The 12,587-nt window shown below is 37.3% G+C and overlaps 1 protein-coding gene across 1 annotated transcript in view; it reads left to right on the top strand.

The window, feature by feature from the left end:
- Nucleotides 1-12,587, top strand: part of GSL10 (glucan synthase-like 10) — a 123,321-nt gene that overhangs the window by 18,864 nt on the left and 91,870 nt on the right. The window contains exons 12-14 of the mRNA XM_088954511.1: nucleotides 1,381-1,457; nucleotides 2,669-2,747; nucleotides 4,880-5,002. Coding sequence (XP_088810637.1) covers nucleotides 1,381-1,457; nucleotides 2,669-2,747; nucleotides 4,880-5,002 — 279 coding nt within the window. The remainder of the gene's footprint in view (nucleotides 1-1,380; nucleotides 1,458-2,668; nucleotides 2,748-4,879; nucleotides 5,003-12,587) is intronic.

Below are 12,587 nucleotides of genomic sequence, written 5' to 3'. Positions count from 1 at the left end.
GGAGTTCATAAGCTGCAGCTTTTCTGGGTTTTATTATAACACTTTGTGGTGCAATGTCTGCTTTCTACTTGCTGTAATTCTGTAACTGATTCTCTTAATTGAATAAAATTCTCCTTTTTCTGATGAAAAAAAGAAAGACAAACCCTGGATAATGGTGATGAGAATGAGAACTATTTTTCAGGACAATTGTGGATGGAACTCTATGAGGCGTTAGCAGTGGAACTGGGCTTCCTTCGTTGCCCAAGTGCCCAGCATCTTTTTTTTTTTCTTTTGAAATTACCAAACTGCCCCTCTCATGTGAAAACTCTTCCCACGTGTTTGTAAATTAAAAAGATGATATGGGCAACACATGTTCTCAAAGATGTGTTTCTAAGAAATGACAATATCCTCATTTCTTAACAACGTGTTTTGGGAATGACATTCCCGTCTTGGAATAAACAATTTCTTGTCTTAAATGCCTTCCAAATGCATTTCTGTTCTGCAGGAGCATCTGGAACACGAGAAACATTCCCACAGAATGATACCAAATGGGGCCCTAGTGATTTTGAAACCTTCTAATTGGAGTTTCTTTGTCCATGCTTTGTCACTATAACTTGTGTCCAGAAGCTTACTGAATGTCCAATGCCTGCCTAGAAGAGCCACATTTACTGTTTTGAGTCTTCTTATTCCCAATCCTCCCCTTTCTAGGCCTGCACACTTTCTTCCAGTTTAGTAATATGAACTTTTTTGTGTTGTTGTTCCTTCTCTTATAAACTTTGTTGAGTTTGTTGTTTGCATTAGATCAGCATAAACAACTTCTCAGGGAAGTTAAAACTTTAGTAATATGGACCAGTTAATGTTTCTTAACTCCTCTTAATTTGTATTACTTTGTAGAAATGCATAACAATCCAATCCTAATTCCTAAGCCTTCCATTGGCAATGCTCACTAGCCACCAGCAAAACATTTTATAATGGTGACCAAATAATTAGTTCTAATTTGACCCAAGTCCACATGCAATCTGCCTACAAGCCTAACAAAATTGGGGTTCAAGCTCTTTGATATACATAATTACATTCCTCATTTTTTAGTCCATAATCAATAAAATATTCACTGTTATCAATCAAGAAAAAAAATGCCAACAATTTATGCCCATTGTTTTTGAAAAACACTTCATTACCTGCCCTGGCTCAATCTTACAGACAGAACCATCTCCCACCGTGGTTTCCATCTGAAAAGTTTCAATATCAGCATCTTTTGATCTCCTAGTTCCAGCATTGTTGCTATGTTTGTTTCTATGGCTAAAAAAGTAAAATGTTTTAGATTTGTAAGTTTCATTATCAACATCTTTTCTGCAACTCTTTGGTTTGGATAACATTTTCTGTTTGCATGTCACAATGCAGGAAGCTGCAAATAATGACAATGGGCGGGCACCTCATTCTGCCTGGAGAAATTATGATGATTTTAATGAGTACTTTTGGTAGGAGTTTCTTTTGGGGGAATTTTTTTCTTTTTATATAGAAGTCATAGTTGTTACAGCATTGCCTAGGTGACAGGGTACCCTTGGTGGGGTGCCTAGCCTGATCACCATGACTGATATCAGGAAGGCACCCACCTAGTGCCTAGGCAAGAAAATTCACATGGTTGGTATCTTAGTTTAATATTATTACTATGGTTGCATGTTATTAGTATGGTGTTGATACATTGCGTTGTATCTTAATATAGTACTTATACTTTGTTTTAGGATTTTATTATTGAAACATACAAGATCAAAGGGTTTTGAGATGTGAAAAAAAGAAAGAAGGATAAAAGTGGTTTCTCGTTTTTTTTTTTGATGATGGTCTCTCTCTTACATTAAACACAACAGGGTCTCTATTCTTTGTTCTTTTTCCCTTTTAGTTCCTCTTTGCTAATTTTTTTATTAATATAAATCATGGCATTCCATTAATTTTTTGTTCATCCATTGCAACTTTACATATCGGCTGTGGATAATGGCCCTGTACTGTTTTGGTCTTCAAGGATTTATGCCTGAACCCCTGGGCTTTAGCAGAAAAAGGGAAAAGTTTATGGAGCATATTCCCTGCTGCTATCATCTGGGGTGCTTGGGAAGAAAGAAAGTTGGGAGTTTTTGACTTTAAATATAATGGCATAGCTGTAGTAAAAAGAATTTTGTAGGCATGCTGTATTCATCGCTAAGTATATAGAAGGATTTTCATGGGTTTCCTAGGCAGTCTTTTGTTTAGATGTGGGGACTTTTTTTGCTTAGCTTTTTGTGTCGTCTTATGTACATTCTCTCAATTTATTCAGGTAGTTGTATGGTTTGGCAGCTTATTACATTTAATACAATACTTTTTTCAAAAAAAAAAGCAATTGCTCTGTTAAATCAACTTGTACATGAAATATTGAAATCTTAAAATTAATTGATTTAAAAATGTTGTTGACTTTTAGACATTATGATCTCCCATGTCTTGAGAGGAAAATTGATGTTATTAATGAAGAGTGTTGACATTTTTGTAATTTATATGTATGCTGGTTGGTATTATAAAACTAGGGAGCTGACCTAGGAATTTTCCATTGTAAAATTCTTTTGCCAGGAAACTAGGCATTCTACTATCATTTAGAATCGCCTATTTGCTTTTGACAACCATGATATAGCACTTTTTATGATTCTTTACTTGATCATATTATCAGGTCACTTAACTGCTTTGAACTTAGTTGGCCATGGCGCAGAAATTCACTGTTTTTTATGAAGCCCAAGCCAAGGTCAAAGGTAGGTCACTTCTGATCATGGTGTAACCTTTACATTTTGTGTGTTTGTGTACGCTAACTTCTCTGGTATGGGAATTCTTATTGTCCTGGTTGGTATACAACGATTTACATCATGTTTATCTGTTCTCAAGGTTCTATGGCATTAGCCATGTCTGGCTGTTTTGGTCTGGTTAATCTAGAGATGCAAGTAGAAGATAAGAAAATACTTCACATTAATACTATTAAGATTTCAATCCTGGGCCTTTAGAACAGCTTTAGCTTTTCATACATACATATGATATATTTATGTAAAGACTAGTAAGCAGTCTTACCAAGCCCTTGACCATAGTTATCAAGGTAATGCCTAGGCGATGGAGTGCTTTTGTATCATGCCAAATTTTGCATACATGTTCAGTTTCCTCTTAGGCAAGGAAAAGGTTAAAGGATAGGCAGGTGTTTTCTCATATGTTGTCAACCATTGTGTATTCACTTGCTTATTTGCTCGCATTGGATTTATTGTAATTCTCCATTGCTTGGATTCACTATGCTTTGGACTTGTTTCTATTCTTCTATTGAACTCTTTCTAAGTTGGTCAATGAAAATTCATGAGCTTAAATCACTGACTTAAAAGCTGTGCCTAGGCGCACAAGCGAGGCGCGTTTTGGGGTATGTGCCTTGCCTAGGTCCTAGGCGCATGCCTGGTGTGCCTAGGTGTGCGCATGATGTGCCTTGCGCCTTGCGCACCCCTTTCATTCATTCATTGCAATAAAATATCTTCTTAAAAGGCAACGAAAGTTATACAATCATTTATTTTTATGTGAGAAATAAGAATTTCAGACCCTAACATAGACTTGTTTGGGCTTGCCTCGAGGGGCGTGGTACAAAGGCGACTCATAGAATCAAGAATGCAATATGGTTTACATCACATTAGCTACTTGAAGCAATGCAATTAAGGAAAAAAAGAGATTGTGGGTTTTACATGCTTGAAAATGCTTTATATGTTTGCTTTTATTTTTAAATTTTCATTTGAATATGCTTTACATGCTATGTTTATGTATTTTAATTTTAGATAATAGGTTTTTTAAAACATTTATTTTAAAATTTAAGTTTATATTTTTTATTAACATTAAGTTCAATATTTTTTGCATTTTTTTAAAGTTTTTTGGCATTCTTTTTTGAATTTTCTGACTTTTTTTTTTTTTTTTTTGCGCCTTGCTTAAAAATGTGCACGCCTCGCCTTGTGCCTTGTGCCTCTGGCACAAATTGGCCCTTGCGCTTTTTTTGCGCCTTGCACTTTTAAAAGACTGGTTTAAATATGCATTACTGCTTTGCTGAATGCAGTTGATTATATTGTGCATGGAATATTGAAATTTATTGATTGAAAGAAATATTTTTCAATTGACATTATTGATAGTAATATTTCCTTATGAGGTTAATGGTGCAATTGTCTTGATATGCAAATTTTATTGCTATTGGCTTTCTTTTAATATTTCTCAGTACAGAACCATAAGAAATTGAAAATGTGCCACATGTCAACATGGATTTTATCCAATTATAGGTCTTATTTGTGAAAAACCGTTGCCTAATCAGCACCTAGTTGGCACCTAGGCACCTGCTTATGCAGCAAGGTGGAGTCCTGTTGTCTAGTTTGGCCTTGTTGCCTTGACAACTATGGCCTCCACTGCTGCATTGACCAAGCTTACATTTGGTAGGAATTTTTTTGGTCAAAGTACAATCCCACATTGCGACAAACGTTTTTTTTTTGATAAATGAGAGTAGTTTTATTAATTCAAAAAATAGCAGTACATTCAGCCTAGGAAGAGGCACGTGGTGTTACCTCCCCTAGGACTGAGTCATAAACACTAAACAAACACAAGCCTGGAGTACAGTTACAAAGTGGCCCAAAACAGGTCTCCCCTTGACACCCCTTGCTTCCACATTGTGACAAACGTTGACCTGGATTTTGCTTGGTCCAACACTAGTTGCATTACTGGTTATGTCAATTACTAGAGAATATGGTTGCATTCCTTTATTAGCATTTGTTGTTGTTTATCATAATCATCATCTTCATCACTACAAGGTTTCATTTTAACCGCAATAAGGTCTTCCCCCCCATCCTAGTAAACATTTTCAATAATTTTGTTTTGTATACAGAGTTTTCTCGGAAACAGTGGGAGTCAGCATCGAGGGAAGACTTCTTTTGTTGAGCATCGGACATTTCTTCATCTTTACCATAGTTTCCACCGACTTTGGATATTTCTTGTCATGATGTTTCAGGTTTAGATTTAATTTACATGTTGTTATACTTATCAGTTATTTTGTAGTGCAACTGTGATTCTTTTTGAACTGAGAGAATATATGTGCATGAGCATGTTTGTATGCATTTGTTCTTTCTGTTTTCACATTTATGCATCTCTGTGCATAGGATTGATCAATTGTTAGAGTTAATAGCTTTTTCTCTTCTCTAATGTCAATGCTCCAGTATAGCTACTAAGTCCAATTTAAGTGCGTTCCCAGAAATAAAAAAGGGCTATGGTTCTCCTATATTCCACCTAGAGTTTCCTTCTTTGTTTGGGAATCTTTTGTTGATGTATTAAAACTTTTGACCTGCCATAAAGGACTTATTTATGACAACTACATATCTTTTAAATTCTGCATCACATTCCTTAAGGATAACGGATCTACTTCCTTATCCTCTTACAGTATGAGGTCACTAGAAAACTATGACACTTCTCTTGGGGCTCTTCAGATTGCAATGGATGACACAGTGGTAGTCTGAGGAGGGTACATGCAGATTTATTGGCAGATTTGTTCAATTGTAAAGTTGGTAAATTTCCGACAAGATACTTGGGGCTTCCACTAGGAGAGAAGTGCATTTCAAAATCAGTTTGAAATCTGGTGATTTGAGAGGGTGGAAAGAAGGCTTTCATGGTGGAAAACTAAGTTCTTATCTAAAGTGGGTAAAGTCACTTTGATTAAGAGTGTTTGGAGTTCCCTGCCTACATATCCTCTCTTTATTTCCCATTCCGGTTAGTAGGGAGATTGGAAAAATTGATGAGGGATTTTTATGGAGTGTCTGGAAGGATGAGGCGAAAGTTCACTTAGTGGGCTGGAAAAAGGTTTGTCAACCTAAAGAATGTGGTGGTTTGAGAATAGGGAATGAACTTGAAGCTCTTCAACAAGGCCCTTTTAGGTAGGGGTGTTAATGGACCAGTTTTTGGTTGGACCTGACCAATTCAAAATCAATTTGGATGGCTTGACCGGAGCAATAAGACATTGAGTTGGACCAGTCCATACTTAATGGTCCAAAGTATTTATTGGATTGGATTGGACCTGTTCTTTCCATAATGGATTTATATTGGATTGGGTCAGATTGAAGCAACATTTGGTCTATTGATAGAAGATAAGAATATAGGTGCCAATGCACCATGTTTGGGTTGGAATCAATCTAAATTAAAACCAATTTGAACAGATTGGACGTAGAGATGGCAATTTGGCCCATCCCCATGGGGCCTCACCCCACCCTGATTGGGGTGCGTTTTTTGACCACTGATCGAGGTTCGGGGAAAACCCAAAACTCTGGAGATTAGGGACAGGGCAGGGCTGGTATTTGTCCATCCTGCCTCGACACTGGCTATATATATATATATAGTTGCTAATATATGTTATATTTTATTATAATATTATATATTATATTATAATATATTATATTTCATAATATAAAATAGTTCTAGTGAGGTTTAAAAAAAAATTTGTAAGTATACAAGTAGGAATGATCGAGGCTGAGCGGGCAAATTCGGGGATTCCTGTTCCCTGTGGGGATGGGGATGTTTTAGGATTTCTAATCCCACCGGGGTTCGGGGTAGGGACAAGATAGGGCATTTGAGTTCGGGGGCAGGGCAGGTAAAACTTGGCCCTGCCCTGCCCTGTTGCCATTCCTAATTGGATGGTCCAAACATTGAATTGGACTGATCCAAAATGGTGCAGAGTATTCATCGGGTTGGATTCGACCTGATCCATCTGTAATGGACTCATATTGGACCAAATCCGGTCCAATTGACACCCCTTCTTTTTAGGGAAGTAGCATTGGAGATTTAATGGGGAGGTGGACAGCCTATGGAGGGAAATGGGATTGGGGATAGTCTTTGGGAGTACAAAGTTGTAATTTTGACATTTGGTGATGATTAGTTTTGTTTTTGTTTTTGTTGCTGTTTGAGTTGGTTCTTGAAGGTGTGTCCTGTGGAAATGTATTCAAAGTACCAAATCAGACTTTTCAAAAGGAATTAGATATAAAATTGGGGATGGTACTAGGGTAATGTTTTGGGGTGACCTCTGGTATGAAGAAACTAGGCTGAAAGGGATCTATCATGGGCTGTTTGACTTAGCTGTTAACATGGAACTTTGGTGGGCAGACTTGTTGATGCTTCAAAATGGTACAGCAGTGTGGTCTCCTACTTTCAGGAGGAACTTTAAAGATTGGGAGGTGGAGCAATTGGCTGACCTTTTGTATAAATTTTACAGCTTTATCCCAAGTAGATCAGGAGAAGTTGACAGAATAGAATGGAGATGGTGCAAGATGGTAGTTTTTCAGTTAAGTATTTTTTTTAGTTAGCTGGTGGAGAGGGGGGATGCGGTTTTCCTTGGTAGTGTTTGGTATAAAGCTGTTCCAAAGAAGGTTGCGTTTCTTATGTGGACTGCATCTCTAAACAAATGTCTAACTAGAGATAATTTGCTGAAAGGAGGTGTTTTAGTTGATAGCACTAACTGCATCTTCTGTATTGAGGAAGCAGAATCTGTTGATCACTTATTTCTGCATTGTTTTTTTTTTTGCTTGAAGGTTGTGGTCTAAAGTATTGGATTGTTGGACATTTTTGGACTACACTTTTTTTTCCAAAATCTGTGGTGGAGCTTTTAACTAATTGGCAGTTGGAAGGGTCTGAGTAGAAAGGAAAGTAGTTTAGAAAGTGATTCCTTTGGCAATCTTTTGGACTGTGTGGATGGAAAGAAATGGCTGTACTTTTGAAGATTTGGAAAAAAAAAGAAAACAGGAGAAAATTTGTAAAGGAATTATGGGGTAGAATTCACTCTTCGTTTGCTAATGCAGGAGAACAGGTCTGTCAAATCTGTTCTAATGATATTTACAGCAAAAATTACCCACACTGATTTAGAAATTCAAGAGAAAGAAAGAAAATAGAGTGAAGAAAGGAAAAACAGCGTAATCTTGAAGTAAAGGAATATCCTTCTTTCTCCTTTAAACAGAAACTAATAATGTTCCTATGTAGGAGTTCTGTTTAGGTCAGCAGCCAATAAATTCCTGAAATTACAAAAATGTTCCTGTACCAAAATAATAAAAAAACTAAAAAATAACCTTATCTAATAGTTATATATACCCTTACCCTATAAGACTCTTCCTAATAATAATAATTCACTAGAAATCATTAACTGATTAAGAAACAACCTAGGAAATTATTAAACCAAAATTAAAACAAGAAAATAGCTAAATTCAAGCACGTGACTGCTTCACTTTCTTGTTCATTTTAGATTTTCCACGTGTTTCTTCATAATTAAGTGCAACAGCCTCTACATCAGTCCCCTCCACTTGAAGAGGACTCACCCTCAAGCCTTGTTTGGAGATGGGTGGATAATACTCAGAGATCAGCAACATTGAAAGTTCTAGATATATTCATGGAAATGGGAAAGTAAACTCTTGTAAGAAGGCTATCCATCTGGCATGCAGTCAGTTAGTAGTGTTTGTGTTATTAGTATACTTCAGAGCTTGGTGATGTTTATGAAACAAACTCCCTTTGGAACAAATAATGCTTCCAGTGCTTCATAGCCTGCACTACTGTATATAGCCCTTGGTCATAGGTAGACCATTTCCTTCCTGCTTCATTTAACTTTTCACTACAGAAAGCCATTAGTCGGTTCTCGTGAGACTGTACAGCAGCTATACCTGTCATAGAAGCATCACTTCCATCTCAAATAACTTACCAAAGTTTTTCACTACAGAAAGCCATTGGTCCCATTGGTCGATTCTCGTGAGACTGTACAGCAGTTATACCTGTCATAGAAGCATCACTTCCATCTCAAATAACTTATCAAAGTTTTTCATGCTTTTAGTGTCCTTTGAAACTGCTTTTTCAAGCAATTAGTAATAGGACTGACAATGCTGCTGAAATATTGTGGAAATCACCCGTAGAAAGTAGCCAAACCAAGGAAAGATTGCTCCTCATATACATTTTTAGATGTAGGCTAGTCTCTAATAGCCTTAACCTTTTTCTCATCAAACCCAAGAAGCACAATCTATTTGGCCATAAAACTGCACTTCTTAAGGTTGGCATAAAGTTGATTTTGGTGGACAATCTCAAATACTTCCCACAAATGTTGTAGGCGTTCGTTCTCATCCTTGCTACACTAGGATATCATCAAAATATACTGCCACACACTCGCCAATCAATGTCTTCAAAACATGGTTCATCAGCCTCATGAATGTGCTAGGGGCATTGGAAAGTCCAAAGGGCATAACGTTCCACTTATACAATCCTTCTTTTGTATTGAAAGCCGTTTTCCATTCATCTCTAGGCAGATTCTGATTCAATGATAACCACTCTTCAAATCTATCTTAGAAAACATTGTTGCCTCATGAAGCATATCTAACATATCATTCAACCTAGGGATTAGAAATCGATATTGAATGGTTATTTTATTGATGGCCCTACTGTCCACACACATCCTACAACTTCCATCCTTATTTGGTTTAAGACTGGAATAGAACAAGGGCTTGTACTGATTTGCACTACTCCATTCCTTAGCAGTTAAGCTACTTGCCCTTGGAGTATCTCATGCTTCTTAAGACTCATTCTATGGTGTGGAAAATTCGGCAAACTAGCCCCCAGAATCAAGTCAATAGCATGCTGTATTTCCCTCAGAGGAGGCAATCTATCAGGTAATTGTTCAGGGAAGACACTTTTATATTCTTTAAATAAGGGTTTCATAGCATCGGGAATACCATTAGGTGGGGACCTTCACCCTTGGTGACAATAGCATTGATCTACCTAGTCTCCTTGGATTCCTCCAAAAATCTTTGAGTAAGAAGGATACACACCTCCACTTGAGAAGATTTGGGTTATTCCTTCATTCCCAAAGGTGCAAGAACAATCTTTTGTTTATCTTTAGTGAAAATATATAGCTTATCCTTGCCCCTAGGAGGGACATCATAACGGAATTGCCAAGGTCTTCCCAAATAATGTGGCAAACATCAATATCTATAATATCAAATAGTAATTCTTCAAATTATACATTATCAACAGAGAAGGCCACCTTGCACTGTTGGGATTAGTGCTAGGTCAAATTGTCAAGCCCAACTGCTCTACAATTGATTTGGAAATGACATTTGCTTTTGTCCCACTATCATTGATCAAGTCACACACCATGTCTTTTATTCTACATTGTGTCTTGAAGATTTTCTTCCCTTGTGTGTCAAGCCAGTGTTTGAAAAGCGCAAGGGCAGGGGTCAATTTGCGCTTGAGGCACAAGGCGAGGTGCACGCCTTTTTGAAGCAAGGCGCAAAAATACAAAAAAAATGCTAAAAAATAAAAAAATGTCAGAAAATTCAAAAAAATGCCAAAAAATTTAAAAATAAAAAAATAAAAAATATTAAACATAAAATTACTAAAAATATAAAGTTAAATTTTAAAATAATACTTTAAAAAACCTATTATCTAAAATTAAAATACATAAACGTAAGATGTAAAGCATATTCAAATGAGAATTTAAAAATAAAATCAAACATATAAAACATTTTCAAGCATATAAAACCTCTATTCTCTTTTTTCACTCAATTGCAGTACTTCACATGGCTATGTAATGTAAAACATATTACATTCCTGATTGTACGAGCTGCCTTTGTGCCACGCCCCTCGAGGCAAGCCCAAACAAGTCCACGTTAGGTCTTAAATTCTTAGTTTTCACACAAAAAAATAATGATTTTATAGTTTTAATTGCTTTTTAATAATATAGTTTATTAGGATGAATGAATGAACAACATTACCAAATTGAGGCTGAGGCGAGGCGCATTAGGCGCACGCCTGGGCTGAGGTGCAAGGCGCATCAGGCGCACCAGGCGTGCGCCTTTTGAAAGGGCTGCGTCTAGGACCTAGGCGAGGCGCATACCCTGAAATGCGCCTCGCTTGTGCGCCTTTCAATCACTGTGTCAAGCATGGGTTGCTTGGCTGCACAAAGAATATGCTTGACCATACCAAAAGATCTCCTAGAGAATCCCAATGAATATCGTCTCCTAAAACCTCTTCATTATCAACAATAGGTTCTTCATTTTGAGGTTGGAAGCTTGGGCTGTCTTCCAATTGTTCAGTCATATTTACTCCTCTTGTGCATGGTCGTGGCCAAGAGCTAGAAGTGTTACCACTTCCCCTACACCTATAATGCACAAGGATTGTTATTTCTTGGTTGATTACCTTGTTGGACAGGTTGATTTTTTTTGTGTTTGAGGCTAAATTCGTTGCCCTCTTGGATGGTTCTTTTGGTGGAGAGTATTATGCAATGGGGCAGTAGGCATTCCAGCCTTAGAAGCTTTCAAGGGAGAGTGCTGGTACTCCCTAAATGCCATGCATCTTGGGCTACAACTCTTTCGTGTATGATTGGTTTGGGACTAAATAAACTGAGCAAACTTTTGTGATGGAGTTTCAGCCAACTCATTACGGACTGAAAGCTTGTAAAATTCAGATGCATGCTCCTAAACACTACATGTACCTTGCACACAATACTGGTCTTGTTGGATATGTATTGGTCATAATCACATGGAAGGGATTGAGCCCGGACCCGAAATAACTGCTTTTTTGACCATGTCCTAATAGGTTGCTTTCCAGCTCTAACTCTCTCCATTTGAACTTGATCCTACCAAGCAGCAGCTCCCCCTTTCATCTTATAAGAGATCAATTTGTCCTTATTTTTTGCTGTCTTGGCAAAACCAAAGAATTTCCACACCTAATTAATCTAATCTGGGAAATCTTCAATATGCAACTGTCCATTGAAGGTTGGCAACTCAGTCTTCATCTTGTATTCCCTATCACCATTGTTTCTTCTTCTGGATGGCTGTTTAGCATCAATTGACCTTCCTATACCTTGATTTTCATCTTCAAAATCATCAGAATATTCAGCTGTTGCAGTGTTGCTAGGGCTTGGAAATATGGTTACTCTTGGGGCTGGACCACCACCCATAGCTGAAACTGAGTCCCTGTATCAACTTTCCTTGCTGGTAGAACAGACAAATCCCTAGTTTCTTCTTGCATTGAGGTGGTACTAGGCAGCCGAAGATTGGTCCTAGTGATTATTTCAGTCAACTGTGTATTGGCAGCTTCTAAACCTTGAAGTGATGCAGCTTGTTGCTGCTGTAACTGTCTGATCGCTGAGAGGATTTCATATCCACCGTTGGAAGCATTGTTGTGGGCCATGTCCGAGAGGAAACTCGAGCTCTGATGCCACCAAATGCAGGAGAATGGTCTATATCTGTTCTAGTGATTTTAACAGCAAAAATTACCCAAACTGATTGAGAAATTCAAGAGAAAGAAAGAAAATAGTGTGAAGAATAGAAAAACAGTGTTCTTAAGCTTGAAGTAATAGAATAACCTTCTTTTCTTTAAACAGCAGTTGATAATGTTATAGGGGTTCTGTTTGGTCAGCAGCCAATAAAACCTTGAAATTACAAAAATATCCCTGTTCCAAAATAATAAGAAAAAACCAAAACTAACCTTATCTAATTGCTATATATACCCTATAAGACTCTTCGTAACAGTAATAATCCACTAGAAATCTTAACTGACTGTGAAACAGCCTAGGAAATCAT

Source organism: Nelumbo lutea, chromosome 7 (assembly GCF_056320005.1).
Source record: "Nelumbo lutea isolate HS-2025 chromosome 7, American lotus-T2T, whole genome shotgun sequence".
Classification (NCBI taxonomy): Eukaryota; Viridiplantae; Streptophyta; class Magnoliopsida; order Proteales; family Nelumbonaceae; genus Nelumbo; species Nelumbo lutea.
Note: the sequence above shows the minus strand (reverse complement) of the source record. Positions and strands in the feature narration are given on the sequence as shown.